We start from the raw sequence: 15,301 nt of genomic DNA on the forward strand, positions 1-15,301 counted from the left end.
GCGCTCAATAAATACGATTGATGATGATGATGATGAGGTGGGATTAGAACCCATGACCTAACTCTCAGGCTCGCTTTCTACCCACTACGCCATTCCCTGCCCTCCCAGGGTTGACACTCTCTTGCAGGCCTGTAACTTTTCTTTGACTAGTCCTGACTCTGCCAGGCAACAAGACTAAAGCCATGCTAGAGAATGAGTCCAAGAAACACATGGAGCACTGTAATAACAATAATAATAACTACAGTATTTGTTAAGTGCTTACTATGTGCCAAGCACTGTTCTAAGCACTGAGCACTAGTCTAAGCGCTGAATTCATCTACGTCCCAAGTGAACTCTGAGTGGATTTCGGCTCAGCCTTGTTTCTAAGGGGAAAGTGCCGGAGGGCGGCTTTGTAAGCTCGTTGTGGGCATGGAAAGTGTCTGCTTACTGTTGTACTGTATTAATTAATTAATTAATTCATTCATTCAGTTGTATTTATTGAGCGCTTACTGTGTGCAGAGCACTGGACTAAGTGCTCGGGATGTACAAGTTGGCAACATATAGAGACGGTCCCTACCCAACAGTGGGCTCACAGGCTAGAAGGGGGAGACAGAGAACAAAACAAAACATATTAACAGAATAAAATAAATAGAATAAATATGTACAAGTAAAATAAATAAATAAATAGAGTAATAAATACGTACAAACATATATACATATATACAGGTGCTGTGGGGAAGGGAAGGAGGTATTTTCCCCAAGTGCTTAGTACAGTGCTTTGCATCATCAATCATATTTATTGAGCGCTTACTGTGTGCAGAGCACTGTACTAAGCGCTTGGGAAGTACAAGTTGGCAACATATAGAGACAGTCCCTACCCAACAGTGGGCTCACAGTCTAAAAGGGTGGGCTCACAGTCTAAACACTAAACACACTAAACACTCAATAACTATGATTGAATTAATGAATGAGGGGAGAACAGGTATCTTATTTTAATTTCTGTCTCCCCATCTAGATTGTAAGCTCCTTTTTTTTTTTAATGGTATTTGCTACGTGCTTACTCTGTGCCAGGAATTATATTAAGTACTGGGGTAGATAGAAGCTAATTAGATTGGACATAGTCCATGTCCCCCATGGGGCCCATAATCAATCCCCATTTTACAGTTGAGGTAACTAGGCACCGAGATTCATTCATTCATTCATTCAATCGCATTTATTGAGCGCTTACTGTATGCAGAGCACTGGACTAAGTGCGGAGATGTTATGTGACTTGCTCAAGGTCATCCATTTCTCCCCCTCGTCCCCCTCTCCATCCCCCCAATCTTACCTCCTTCCCTTCCCCACGGCACCTGTATATATGTATTTATGTTTGCACATATTTATTATTCTATTTATTTATTTATTTATTTTACTTGTACATATCTATTCTATTTATTTTATTTTGTTAGTATGTTTGGTTTTGTTCTCTGTCTCCCCCTTTTAGACTGTGAACCCACGGTTGGGTAGGGACTGTCTCTATATGTTGCCAATTTGTACTTCCCAAGCGCTTAGTACAGTGCTCTGCACACAGCAAGTGCTCAATAAATACGATTGATTGATTGATTGATCCAGCAGACGAGTGACGGAGCCAGAATTAGAACCCAGGTCCTTCTGTCTCCCAGGCCCATGCTCTATCCATGAGACCACACTGCTTCTCAGCTCCTTGTGTATACCGACTCGGTTGTATTGTACTCTCCCAAGCACTTAGTACAGCGCTCTGCACATAGTAAGTGCTCAATAAATAGGATTGATCGAGTGACTGAATTATCCCCATCTTCAGAGGAGGACCATGAGGCCCAGAGAAATGAAATGATTTGGCCCAAGGTCAAAGAGCAGGGAAGTGGCGGGTTGGGAATTAGAACCCAGGTCTCTCTCCGTCTCTCCCCACTCCAGTCCATACTTCACTCTGCTGTCCGCATCATTTTTCCACAGAAACGATCAGGACGTGTCACCCCCCTCCTCAAAAAATTCCGGGAGTTGCCCATCCACCTCTGCCTCAAACAAAAACTCTTCACCTTTCGGAGAAGCAGCGTGGCTCAATGGAAAGAGCCCGGGCTTTGGAGTCAGGAGGCCACGGGTTCGAATCCCGGCTCCACCACTTGTCAGCTCGTGACTTTGGGCAAGTCACTTAACTTCTCTGTGCCTCAGTTACCTCATCTGTAAAATGGGGGTGAAGACTGTGAGCCCCATGTAGGACAACCTCATCACCTTGAATTCCACCCTGCGCTTAGAACAGTGCTTTGCACATAGTAAGCGCTTAATAAATGCCATCATCATCATCATCACCTTTGGCTTTAAAACACTCCACCACCTTGCCTCCACCTATCTCACCCCGCTTCTCTTCTACAATCCGGCCCGTACACTCGGCTTCTCTGGTGCCACTAGCCTTCACACTGGGCCTCCATCTCTCCTGTCTTGCCACCGACCCCTGGCACCCATCTCGCCTCTGGCCCGGAATGCCCTCCCTCCTCAAATCCCACAGACAATTCCTCTCCCCGCCTTCAAAGCCTTATTGAAGGCCCATCTCCTCCACGAGGCCTTTCCAGATTAAACCCCACTTTTCCTCATCTCCCACTGCCTTCCCCTTGACTTGCTCCTTTTCCTCTTCCCCCCTCCCAGCCCTACAGCACTTATGTCCCTATGTGTCATTTATTTATTTATATTGATGTCTGTCTCCCCCCACCCCTGGACTGTAAGCTCATTGTGGGCAGGGAATGTGTTCATTTATTGTTGTATCATTCTTTCCCAAGCACTTTATGTGCTGTACACACAGTAAGCATTCAATAAATACGATTAAATGAAAGAATTAATGAACCAGGGTCTCCTGATTCCCAGTCCCTTGTGCCTCCCGCCAGGCCCTGCTGTTCATTCAGTTGATTTATTGAGCGCTTACTGTGTGCAGAGCACTGTACTAAGAGCTTTTCTTTGGTGATGCTAGTTGGTAGAGGAAGCTCTCCCCATTTCTTCCAGGTTTGAAACTTGATCTCTTGTAGCGAGAATGTGTCCGTTTATGGTTATATCGTACTCTCCCAAGCACGTAGTTCAGTGCTCTGCACACAGTAAGCGCTCAATAAATACCTCCTTTGCACATAATAAATCTGCACGAGAAGCAGCATGGCTCAGTGGAAAGAGCCCGGGCTATGGAGTCAGAGGTCATGGGTTCAAATCCCAGCTCCGCCAACTATCAGCTGTATGACTTTGGGCAAGTCACTTCACTTCTCTGGGCCTCAGTGACTTCGTCTGTCAAATGGGGATGAAGACTGTGAGCCTCTGGTGGGACAACCTGATCACCTTGTAACCTCTCCAGTGCTTAGAACAGTGCTTGGCACACAATAAGCACTTAACAAATACCATCATTATTATTAATAAATACATGTCACATCATGGCCCACGGCAACCTTTACCGAGTCATTTTCCCTGAGGGAATTCTGGTAGCCCCATCCCCACTACCTCGCTCTCCGATGGGGAATCGGCCTGCTCTCTGCTTCCGCGAAGTTAGGAGAAACGGTTTGGGAGGTCTCCTTGGTCATCGGTGATGAGCTGCAAAACACAAGAGAGTGCTTGATTCCATCCAAAATAGGTCAGCCCCACCTGAGGCCTTTTTAATTGATAATAATAATAATTATGATATCTGTTAAGTGCTTGCTATGCGTCAAGCATTCATTCATTCATTCAATCGCATTTATTGAGCACTTACTGTGTGCAGAGCAATCAATCAGTCAATCAATCGTATTTATTGAGTGCTTACTGTGTGCAGAGCACTGTACTAAGTGCTTGGAAAGTACAATTTGGCAACAAATAGAGACAACCCCTACCCAACAACAGGCTCAGAGTCTAATAATAATAATAGTGATGGCATTCGTTAAGTGTTTACTACGTGCAAAGCGCTGGGGGGGATACAAAGTGATCAGGTTGTTCCACGTGGGGCTCACAGTCTTAATTCTCATTTTACAGATGAGGTAACTGAGGCACCTAGAAGTTAAGTGACTTGCCCAAAGTCACACATCTGACAGCCATTGTTGGGTAGGGACCGTCTCTATATGTTGCCAACTTGTACTTCCCAAGCGCTTAGTACAGTGCTCTGCGCACAGTAAGTGCTCAATAAATACGATTGAATGAATGAATGAAAAGTGGCGGAGGCGGGATTAGAACACATGACCTCTTACTCCCAAGCCCGGGCTCTTTCCACTGAGCCACACTGCTTCCTTCTAGAAGGGGTAGACAGACAACAAAACAAAACAAGTAGACAGGCATCAGTAGCATCAATATAAATAAATAGAATTACAGATATATACATATCATTAATAAAATAAATAGAATAAAACACTGTATCAAGCGCTGGGGTAGATATAAGATAATCATGTTGGGCACAGTCCAAGTCTCACATGGGTTCACAGCTTTAATTCCATTTTACAGATGACGGAACTGAGGCTCAGAGAAGTTAAGTGACTTGTCCAAGGTCACGCAACAGAAAAGAAGTAGCATGGCTCAGTGGAAAGAGCACAGACTTTGGAGTCAGAGGTCATGGGTTCAAATCCCGACTCTGCCAACTGTCAGCTGTGTGACTTTGGGCAAGTCACTTAACTTCTCTGGGCCTCAGTTCCCTCTTCTGTAAAATGGGGATTAAGACTGTGAGCCTCCCGTGGGGCAATCTGATCACCTTGTAACCTCCACAGCACTTAGAACAGTGCTTTGCACATAGTAAGCGCTTAATAAATGCCATTATTATTATTATTATTATTATTATTATTATTATTAAAAGAGGCAGAGCTGGGATTAGAACTCTAACTCTCAGGCCTGGGCTCTTTCCATTAGGCCACACAGCTTCCCTGCTTGAAGGAAGTTGGGGCATCCATCGCCTACTCCAGAGGCTTCGAAGAGAAGGCGACTGTGCTCGCCCTAATGACATTGTACCTACCCCAGTGCTTAGAACAGTGTTTGACACATAGCAAGCACTTAATCGACGCCATAATCATTATTATTACAAGGCGGAGAGGGAACGTCTTAAGCATAGACTTGCTCTGAGGAAAGGGGATGGACTGAATGACTTTGGCCATTGGATAGCGTAGTCGATAAGAGTACGGGGCTGGGAGTCAGAAGGTCATGGGTTCTAATCCCGGCCCCGCCACGTGTCTACTGTGTGACTCTGGGCAAGTCACTTCACTTCTCTGGGCCTCAGTTACCTCATTTGTAAAATGAGGATTGAGACTGTGAGCCCCACATGGGACAGGGACTGTGTCCAACCAGATTTGCTTGCATCCATCCCAGAGCTTAGTGAAGTGTCTGGAACATAATAAGCACTTAATAAATACCATAATTGTATAAATTACTATTAATATTATTCAGAGGAGATGTTATACTTCTTATTTTAGATACTGTTCTTTGTTTGCTGCTGCAAATGGAGGGAAAAGTCTACTGAGAAATAGCATGGCCTATTTGAAAGAGCACAGGCCTGGGATCAGAAGGACCTGGGTTCTAATTCTGATTCCGCCACTTGTCGGCTAGGTGACCTTCATTCATTCATTCAATCATATTTATTGAGCGCTTACTGTGTGCAGAGCACTGTACTAAGCGCTTGGGAAGTACAAGTTGGCAACATATAGAGATGGTCCCTACCCAACAGTGGGCTCACAGTCTAGAAGGGGGAGACAGAGAACAAAACAAAACATATTAACAACATATTAACATATTATTCAGGCAACCCACATCACTTCTCTGGGCCTCAGCTACCTCATCAGCAAAATGGGGACTGAGACTGTGAGCCCTTTGTGGGTCACGGACAGTGTCTAACCTGATTAAGCACTTTCTGTGGGCCAGGCATTGTACTAAGCTCTGGGATAGAGCTTAGTACAATGCCTGGCCCACAGAAAGTGCTTAACAGATACCATTTTTTTAAAAAAAAAGGAGACAGGGAAACACAACTAAAGCTGAAGCAGGGAGGGAAGAGGATCTGATATCTTAAAATCATATATTCGGGAGTTGGGGGTTAATAATAATAATGATAATAATAATTGCGATATTTGTTAAGTGCTTACTATGGGTGTGGGAAGCAGCATGGCCTAGTGGAAAGTGCACAGGGTTTGGAAATAGGAGACCTGGTTTAATAATTATGGCATTTATTAAGCGCTTACTATGTACAAAGCACTGTTCTAAGTGCTGGGGAGTTTGCAAGGTGATCAGGTTGTCCCACGGGGGGCTCACAGTCTTAATCCCCATTTTCCAGATGAGGTCACTGAGGCACAGAGAAGTTAAGTGACTTGACCAAAGTCACACAGCTGACAGTTGGCGGAGCCGGGATTTGAACCCATGACCTCTGACTCCAAAGCCCGGCTCTTTCCACTGAGCCACGCTGCTTCTTCCACTTGTCTGTTGCTGCTTCTTCCGCTTGTCTGTTGTGTGACCTTGGGCAAGTCGCGTAACTTCTCTGGGCTTCGGTTTCCTCATCTGTAAAATATGGATTCAATACCTGTCCTCTCTCCCGCTTAGACTGTGAGCTCTATGTAGGACAGGGATTGGGACTGATCTGACTGTACTCTGTCTATCCAGCAATTAATCAATCAATCAATCAATCGTATTTATTGAGCGCTTACTGTGTGCAGAGCACTGTACTAAGCACTTGGGAAGTACAAGTTGGCAACATATAGAGACAGTCCCTAACCAACAGTGGGCTCACAGTCTAAAAGGGGGAGAATTAACACAGTGTGTGGCACATCACAAGTGTCTAGCAAATATCCTGAGCATCAGAGAGACCCCGGGAGGGGGCGAGGGGAGAGGAAGATGAGATCCTCGACCTGATGCCTGTCTACTTGCTTTGTTTTGTTGTCTGTCTCCTCCTTCTAGACTGTGAGCTCGTTTTTGGGTAGGGATTGTCTATGTTGCCGAATGGTACTTTCCAAGTGCTTAGTACAGTGCTCTGCACACAGTAAGTGCTCAATAAATGTGACTGAATGAATAAATTATCCTGTGGTGATGGATGTTGAATTCTGGTCCAGGAAACGAGGTGGAGGGGCTTCTATATTCATCCAGGACGTCTGGTGATGTCTCACCTGACCGGGCTTCCTTTTCTCCGTTCCGCTGTGGCCAAACTCTTCCTCACGTCATTGTGCACCATCTCCAGGAGCGTCTGTAGAGCTGAGGGAAGCAGGGGGTTTGGTCATGTGAGGTTTGGGGGCATTTCTGCCCACCTGAGGGCCCACAGACTGAGTCGCCAAGTGAGCTGAGGGAAGCAGGAGTGGGGGTGGAAGAGTCACATCATGGAATGAAGACTTTCCTCCCTGCCTGAGGGTCCACAAACTAATAGGTCTCCAAGCGAGCTGAGGGAAGCAGAGGGGCTGGGGTCACATTATGGAAGATGACTTTCCTGACTGCTTCAGGGCCCACAGAAGTCTTGAGGAAAGCAGGAGGGGGTCAAGGGGGTCGAACATCATGGGCGTAGGGCATTCCTGCCCGCCCGAGTGCTCGCAAACCCTCCAGTTCATTCATTCAATTCATTCAATCGTATCCAGTTGAGCTGAGGGGGTCACATTCATTGATTCAATCGTATTTATTGAGCGCTTACTGTGTGCAGAGCACTGTACTAAGCGCTTGGGAAGTCCAAGTCGGCAACATATAGAGACGGTCCCTACCCAACAACGGGCTCACAGTCTAGAAGGGGGAGACAGACAACATAACAAAACATGTGGACAGGTGTCAAGGCGTCAGAACAAGTGGAATTAAAGCTAGATGCACATCATTAACAAAATGAGAAGCAGCGTGGTTCAGTGGAAAGAGCACAGGCTTGGGAGTCAGAGGTCATGGGTTTGAATCCCGGCTCCACCACTTGGCAGCTGTGTGACCTTGGGCAAGACACAACTTCTCTGCGCCTCAGTTCCCTCATCTGCAAAATGGGGATTAAGACTGTGAGCCCCACGTGGGACAACCTGATCTCCTTGTTTTCACCCCCAGAGCTTAGAACAGTGCTTCACACATAGTAAGCACTTAACAAATACCACTATTATTATTATTATTAAATTAAATAGAATAGTAAGTATGTACAAGTAAAATAGAGTGATAAATCTGTACAAACGTATATACAGGTGCTGTGGGGAGGGGAAGGAGGTAGGGCGGGGGGGGGATGGGGAGGAGGAGAGGAAAAGGAGGGCTCAGTCTGAGAAGGCCTCTTGGAGGCACAACATTGTGGCACGAGGGCATTTCCACCCACTCGAGGGGGGACGCAGAGGAAGTGGGAGAAAAGGAAAGGAGGGCTTAGGCTGGGAAGTCTGGAGTCTTTTGCAGGCTCCCTCCCTCTGCCCATCCGCCAAACTATCTCTCTTCCTCCCTTCAAGGCCCTACTGAGAGCTCACCTCCTCCAGGAGGCCTTCCCAGACTGAGCCCCTTCCTTCCTCTCCCCCTCGTCCCACCTCTCCACCCCCTCATCTTACCTCCTTCCCTTCCCCACAGCACCTGTCTGTATATATGTATATATGTTTGTACATATTTGTTACTCTATTTATTTATTTATTTATTTTACTTGTACATATCTATTCTATTTTATTTTGTTAGTATGTTTGCTTTTGTTCTCTGTCTCCCCCTTTTAGACTGTGAGCCCACTGTTGGGTAGGGACTGTCTCTATATGTTGCCAACTTGTACTTCCCAAGCACTTAGTACAGTGCTCTGCACACAGTAAGCGCTCAATAAATACGATTGATGATGATGATGATGATGATGATGAGTCCAGAGGAAGGGGCCTTACCGGTGGGGAGGGGCTCCTCTTCTGGCATGGGCCCGGTCTGAGGGGGCTGGCTCCCCTCCCCATCTTTGGTGGAGGAGCCTCCTTGGGTCCCTGTGCTGTGCCCGTCCTCCGAGCTTGGGACGAGGGACAGTAGGCTGGTCGGCGGGGATGGCACGAAGCTCTGCCGGGGCAGGCTCCCACAGGACAGCCTCCAGCTCAGCCTCCGGCCGGGAGGTGGGCGGAAGAACTGTGATTTGGATCTCTTTACCTGAAGGGGAAGCCAAGAGAAACCTGGCATTGCTTAGTTATTAGTTAGAGAGATAGAACTTTTCTATCTGGATGGGAGGCAGTTTTCTAGAGCTTTCTTCTCTATGGGGAAGTTAGAAAACTAGAACCTTTCTTCTCCGTGGGGTTAGTTTTCTACAACTTTTCTTCTCTATGGAGTAGTTAGCTACTTAGAAAGCTAGAATCTTGCTTTGCAGGGGCTAGTTTCCTAGAACTTTTCTTCTCTGTGAAGTAGCTACTTGGAAAGCTAGACTCTTTCTTTGCAGGGGCTGATTTCCTAGAACCTTTCTTTGTGGAGTAGTTAGCTACTTAGAAAGCTAGAATCTTTCTTTGCAGGGGTTAGTTTCCTAGATGGGAAATCCCTCTCTCTGATCATAATCTTCTCACCTGCCTCCTCACTCACACTCCTTTCCCCTGTAAATCCATATCACTCCCTCAGAGAGATCTCTGCTCTCTTGACCCCATCCATCTTTCAGAGCGCCTCACACCCCACCTCACCGCCCTCTCCTCTCTACCCAGTCTTGATGATCAGATTACTGCTCTCAACTCTACCCTTTCTATTCAGCTAGACTCACTCGCTCCCCTTTCCCTTCACCGCTCTCGTACTACTAACCCACAGCCCTGGATCACTGCCACTGTCCGCCTCCTTCGCTCTTATGCTCGAGCTGCCGAACGCTGCTGGGGAAAGTCTAAACACCATGCCAACCTCGTTCACTTCAAGTTTATCCTTTCCTGCCTTAACTCAGCCCTCTCCTCTGCCAGACAAAACTATTTCTCCTCCCTTATTGACACCCATGCCCATCACCCCCGCCAGCTCTTCCGTACATTCAACTCCCTTCTCAGGCCCCCGGTTCCTCCCCCTCCTCCTTCCCTCACCCCCAACGATCTGGCCTCCTACTTCATTAACAAAATTAAATCCATCAGGTCCGACCTCCCCAAAGTCACTTCCCCCACTTCCCCAACCCCCCGGCTTTCAACACTCTCTGCTACTCTCCCATTCGTCCCAGCAGTATCCTCAGAGGAGCTCTCCTCCCTCCTCTCAAGTGCTACTCCAGCCACCTGTGCTTCTGACCCCATTCCCTCTCATCTCATGAAATCTCTCGCTCCATCCCTTCTCCCCTCCTTAACTTCCATCTTCAACCGCTCAATCTCCACTGCTTCCTTCCCCTCTGCCTTCAAACATGCCCATGTCTCTCCCATCCTAAAAAAAACCCTCTCTTGACCCCACCTCACCTTCTAGTTATCGCCCCATCTCCCTCCTACCATTCTTTTCCAAACTCCTTGAACGAGTTGTCTACACGCGTTGCCTCGAATTCCTCAACACCAACTCTCTCCTCGACCCCCTCCAGTCTGGCTTCCGTCCCCTACATTCCACAGAAACTGCCCTCTCAAAGGTCACCAATGACCTCCTGCTTGCCAAATCCAACGGCTCATACTCTATCCTAATCCTCCTCGACCTCTCAGCTGCCTTCGACACTGTGGACCACCCCCTTCTCCTCAACACGCTATCTGACCTTGGCTTCACAGACTCCGTCCTCTCCTGGTTCTCCTCTTATCTCTCCGGTCGTTCATTCTCGGTCTCTTTTGCAGGCTCCTCCTCTCCCTCCCATCCCCTTACTGTGGGGGTTCCCCAAGGTTCAGTGCTTGGTCCCCTTCTGTTCTCGATCTACACGCATTCCCTTGGTGACCTCATTCGCTCCCACGGCTTCAACTATCATCTCTACACTGATGTCACCCAGATCTACATCTCCGCCCCTGCTCTCTCCCCCTCTCTCCAGGCTCACATCTCCTCCTGCCTTCAGGACATCTCCATCTGGATGTCTGCCCGCCACCTAAAACTCAACATGTCCAAGACCGAACTCCTTGTCTTCCCTCCCAAACCCTGCCCTCTCCCTGACTTTCCCGTCTCTGTTGATGGCACTACCATCCTTCCCATCTCACAAGCCCGCAACCTTGGTGTCATCCTCGACTCCGCTCTCTCATTCACCCCTCAAATCCAAGCCGTCACCAAAACCTGCCGGTCTCAGCTCCACAGCATTGCCAAGATCCGCCCTTTCCTCTCCATACATACGGCTACTCTGCTTGTTCAAGCTCTCATCCTATCCCGTCTGGACTACTGCATCAGCCTTCTCTCTGATCTCCCATCCTCGTGTCTCTCCCCACTTCAATCCATACTTCATGCTGCTGCCCGGATTGTCTTTGTCCAGAAACGCTCTGGGCATGTTACTCCCCTCCTCAAAAATCTCCAGTGGCTACCAATCAATCTGCGCATCAGGCAGAAACTCCTCACCCTGGGCTTCCAGGCTGTCCATCCCCTCGCCCCCTCCTACCTCACCTCCCTTCTCTCCTTCTCCAGCCCAGCCCGCACCCTCCGCTCCTCTGCCACTAACTCCTCACCATACCTCGTTCTCGCCTGTCCCGCCATCGACCCCCGGCCCACGTCATCCCCCTGGCCTGGAATGCCCTTCCTCTGCCAATCCGCCAAGCTAGCTCTCTTCCTCCCTTCAAGGCCCTACTGAGAGCTCACCTCCTCCAGGAGGCCTTCCCAGACTGAGCCCCTTCCTTCTTCTCCGCCTCGTCCTCCTCTCCATCCCCTCATCTTACCTCCTTCCCTTCCCCACAGCACCTGTATATATGTATATATGTTTGTACATATTTATTACTCTATTTATTTATTTATTCATTTTACTTGTACATATCTATTCTATTTATTTTATTTTGTTAGTATGTTTGGTTTTGTTCTCCATCTCCCCCTTTTAGACTGTGAGCCCACTGTTGGGTAGGGACTGTCTCTATATGTTGCCAACTTGTACTTCCCAAGTGCTTAGTACAGTGCTCTGCACACAGTAAGCGCTCAATAAATATGATTGATTGATTGATTGATTGATAGAACCTTTCTTCTCTATGGGGTAGTTAGAAAGCTAGAAACTTTCATTCATTCATTCATTCATTCATTCAATCATCATCATCATCAATCGTATTTATTGAGCGCTTACTGTGTGCAGAGCACTGGACTAAGCACTTGGGAAGTACAAACTGGCAACATATAGAGATGGTCCCTACCCAACAACAGGCTCACAGTCTAGAAGGGGGAGACAGACAACAAAACAAAACATGTGGACAGGTGTCAAGTCATCAGAATAAATAGAAATAAAGCTAGATGCACACCACTAAGAAAAGAAATAGAATAGTAAATATGTACAAGTAAAATAAATAGAGTAATAAATCTGTACAAATATACACAAGCATTGTGGGGAGGGGAAGGAGGTAGGGTGGGGGGGATATGGGGAAGGAGAGGAAACAGGGGGCTCAGTCTGGGAAGGCATCCTGGAGTAGGTGAGCTCTCAGTGGGGCTTTGAATTCATTCAATTGTATTTATTGAGTGCTTACTGTGTGCAGAGCACTGTACTAAGCACTTGGGAAAATACAATTCAACAATAAAGAGTGACAATCCCTGCGCATGGTGAGCTTACAGTCTAGAGGGAGGGAGACAGACATCAATACAAATAAATAGACATAAAAATAAAGGAACAGCGTGCTCTACTGCATACAGCATGGGCCTGGGAATCTGAAGGTCGTGGGTTCTAATTCCAGCTCCACCACTTGCCTGCCAAGTGACCTTGGGCAAGTCACTTCACTTCTCTGTGTCTCAGTTCCCTCATCTGTAAAATGGGGATTAAGACCGTGAGCCCTATGTGGGACAGGGACTGTGTCCAACCTGAATATCTTGTATCTACCCCAGCGCTTAGACCAGTGCCCGGCACATAGCAAGTGCTTCACAAATACCATAATTATTGTTATAATTAAGTAAACAGACATACAAATAAACAGACATATAAGGTAGTTGATTAATTAGAAAGTTGGAACCTTTCCTCTCTGCGGGGGGTTTAGTTTACTAGAATAACAATTATAATAATGATAGCATTTATTAAGCGCTTATTATGTGCAAAGCACTGTTCTAAGCACTGGGGAGGTTAACAATATGATCAGGTTGTCCCACGGGGGGCTCACAGTCTTCATCCCAATTTTACAGATGAAGTGACTTCGGGCAAGTCACTTCACTTCTCTGGGCCTCAAAGTCACACAGCTGGTAAGCGGTGGAGCCGGCATTTGAACCCATGACCTCTGACTCCAAAGCCCGGGCTCTTTCCACTGAGCCACGCAGTAGAATGAAATGTGCCTGGCACACAGTAAAGCGCGAAAGAGACACCATTAAAAAAAAAAATAACCTGGCTTCTTCCCCTCAACAGTTGACAGCGTCATGTTCGTGGAAATCTATAATAAGTCACATTTCATGAGGTTACCGGTTCACTAGCAGGAAGGACCCAAACAGAATGTTACATGAGGGAACAAAATAGAGCCAACAAAGCCGAGTGAAAGTTGCAGTGGATCGTAAAGTGAAAATTAGCAAGGAAGTTACCTTTGTCTGCATGATAAAGTGTTCCCATTTGTGCCTCGCTGCCTTTTCCTTATTGATTTTTTTTAATGTACTTTTACCGCCACCAGGGTCCCTAAGTGAAAAACAACTTAATGAGTTTTCCGTTTCCAGAGTCTTGCTTTTATTACAACAAGTTCTTTTTAGAAACACAATAAATAGAGAATAAATGATGGCCGATCCCTATTATGACATTTATCTTTGCTCATGAGGACGGGGAGACAAATTTGCCTGGGGCCAGGGTCAGTCAAGAGCTGTCCTTAGGAGCCCAGAAAGATGCCAGAAGATGAGCTCCTTACAGGTGGGGTGCCTATCTACTGTATTGTGCTCTCCCAAGCGCTTAATACAGAGCTCGAGCCTGGGAGTCAGAGAACCTGGGTTCTAATCCCGCCTGCACCTGTTGTCTGCTGGGTGACTTGGAGAAACAGCGTGGCTCAGTGGAAATAACACGGGCTTTGGAGTCAGAGGTCATGGGTTCGAACCCCGGCTCCGCCAATTGTCAGCTGGGTGACTTTGTGCAAGTTCATTCATTCAATCGTATTTATTGAGCACTTACTGTGTGCAGAGCACTGGACTAAGCGCTTGGGATGTACAAGTTGGCAACATATAGAGACGGTCCCTACCCAACAGTGGGCTCACAGTCTAGAAGGGACTAGAAGTCACTTCACTTCTCTGTGCCTCAGTTACCTCATCAGTTAAATGGGGATTAAGACTGTGAGCCCCCTGAGGGACTCATTCATTCAATTGCATTTATTGAGCGCTTACTGTGTGCAGAGCACTGTCCTAAGCGCTTGGGAAGTACAAATCAGCAACATACAGAGACGGCCCCCACCCGACAACGGGCTCACAGCTTAGAAGGGGGAGACAGGCAACAAAACAAAACAAGTAGACAGATGTCAATACCATCAGAATAAATAGAATTATAGCTCCTGATCACCTTGTAACCTCCCCAGCGCTTAGAGCACTGCTTTGCACATAGTAAGCACTTCATAAATGCCATCATTATCATTATTATTATTAAGTCACTTCTTTGGACCTCAGTTACTTCATCTGTAAAATGGGGATTAAGACTGTGAGCCCCATGCGGGGCATGGGCTATGTCCGACCTGATTAACTGGTATCTATGCCAGTGCTTAGTAAAGTACCTGGCATATAGCAAGTGCTTAATAAATAGCAACAAAAAAGTAACTGTTCAATAAATAACATTCATCGATTGACTGATTGATTGTCTCCCCCTCTACACTGGAAACTCATTGACGGGCTAGGGACATGTCTGCCAACTCTGTTAATAACAATAATAATAATAATGATGGTATTTGTCAAGTGCTTACTATGTGCAAAGCAGTGTTCTAAGCGCTGGGGGGATACAAGGTGATCAGGTTGTCCCACTGGGGGCTCACAGTCTTAATCCCCATTTTACAGATGAGGGAACTGAGGCACAGAGAAGTGAAGTGACTTGCCCAAAGTCACACAGCTGACAATTGGTGGAGTCGGGATTTGAACCCATGACCTCTGACTCCAAAGCCCGTACTCTTTCCACTGAGCCACACTGCTTCTCTGCTTCTTCTGTTGTATTGGACTCTCCCAGGTACTTACTGCAGTGCACTGCACACCGTAAGCGCTCGATCGATGCCAGTGGTTGGTTAATAATAATGACAATAATAACAATAATAAAAGTATTTCTGAAGCGCTTACTATGTGCCAAGCGCTGTTCTAAGTGCTGGGGTAGATGCAAGATAAACAGATTGGACACTGTGCCTGTCCCACATGGGGCTCACAGTCTGAATCCCCATTTTACAGGTGAGGTAACTAAGGCATAGGGAAGTGAAGTGACTTTCCCAAGATCCCACAG

General features: G+C 46.9%; 1 protein-coding gene across 1 annotated transcript in view; it reads right to left on the reverse strand.

Moving 5' to 3' along the window:
- Window positions 1-15,301, reverse strand: part of CCDC60 (coiled-coil domain containing 60) — a 189,706-nt gene that overhangs the window by 18,836 nt on the left and 155,569 nt on the right. The window contains exons 7-10 of the mRNA XM_038763713.1: window positions 13,435-13,525; window positions 8,751-8,997; window positions 7,065-7,149; window positions 3,469-3,558 (exon numbers count right to left, since the gene is read on the reverse strand). Of these exons, the coding sequence (XP_038619641.1) occupies window positions 3,469-3,558; window positions 7,065-7,149; window positions 8,751-8,997; window positions 13,435-13,525 (513 nt within the window). The remainder of the gene's footprint in view (window positions 1-3,468; window positions 3,559-7,064; window positions 7,150-8,750; window positions 8,998-13,434; window positions 13,526-15,301) is intronic.

The sequence above is a fragment of the Tachyglossus aculeatus genome, chromosome 21 (genome assembly GCF_015852505.1).
Source record: "Tachyglossus aculeatus isolate mTacAcu1 chromosome 21, mTacAcu1.pri, whole genome shotgun sequence".
Taxonomy (NCBI): Eukaryota; Metazoa; Chordata; class Mammalia; order Monotremata; family Tachyglossidae; genus Tachyglossus; species Tachyglossus aculeatus.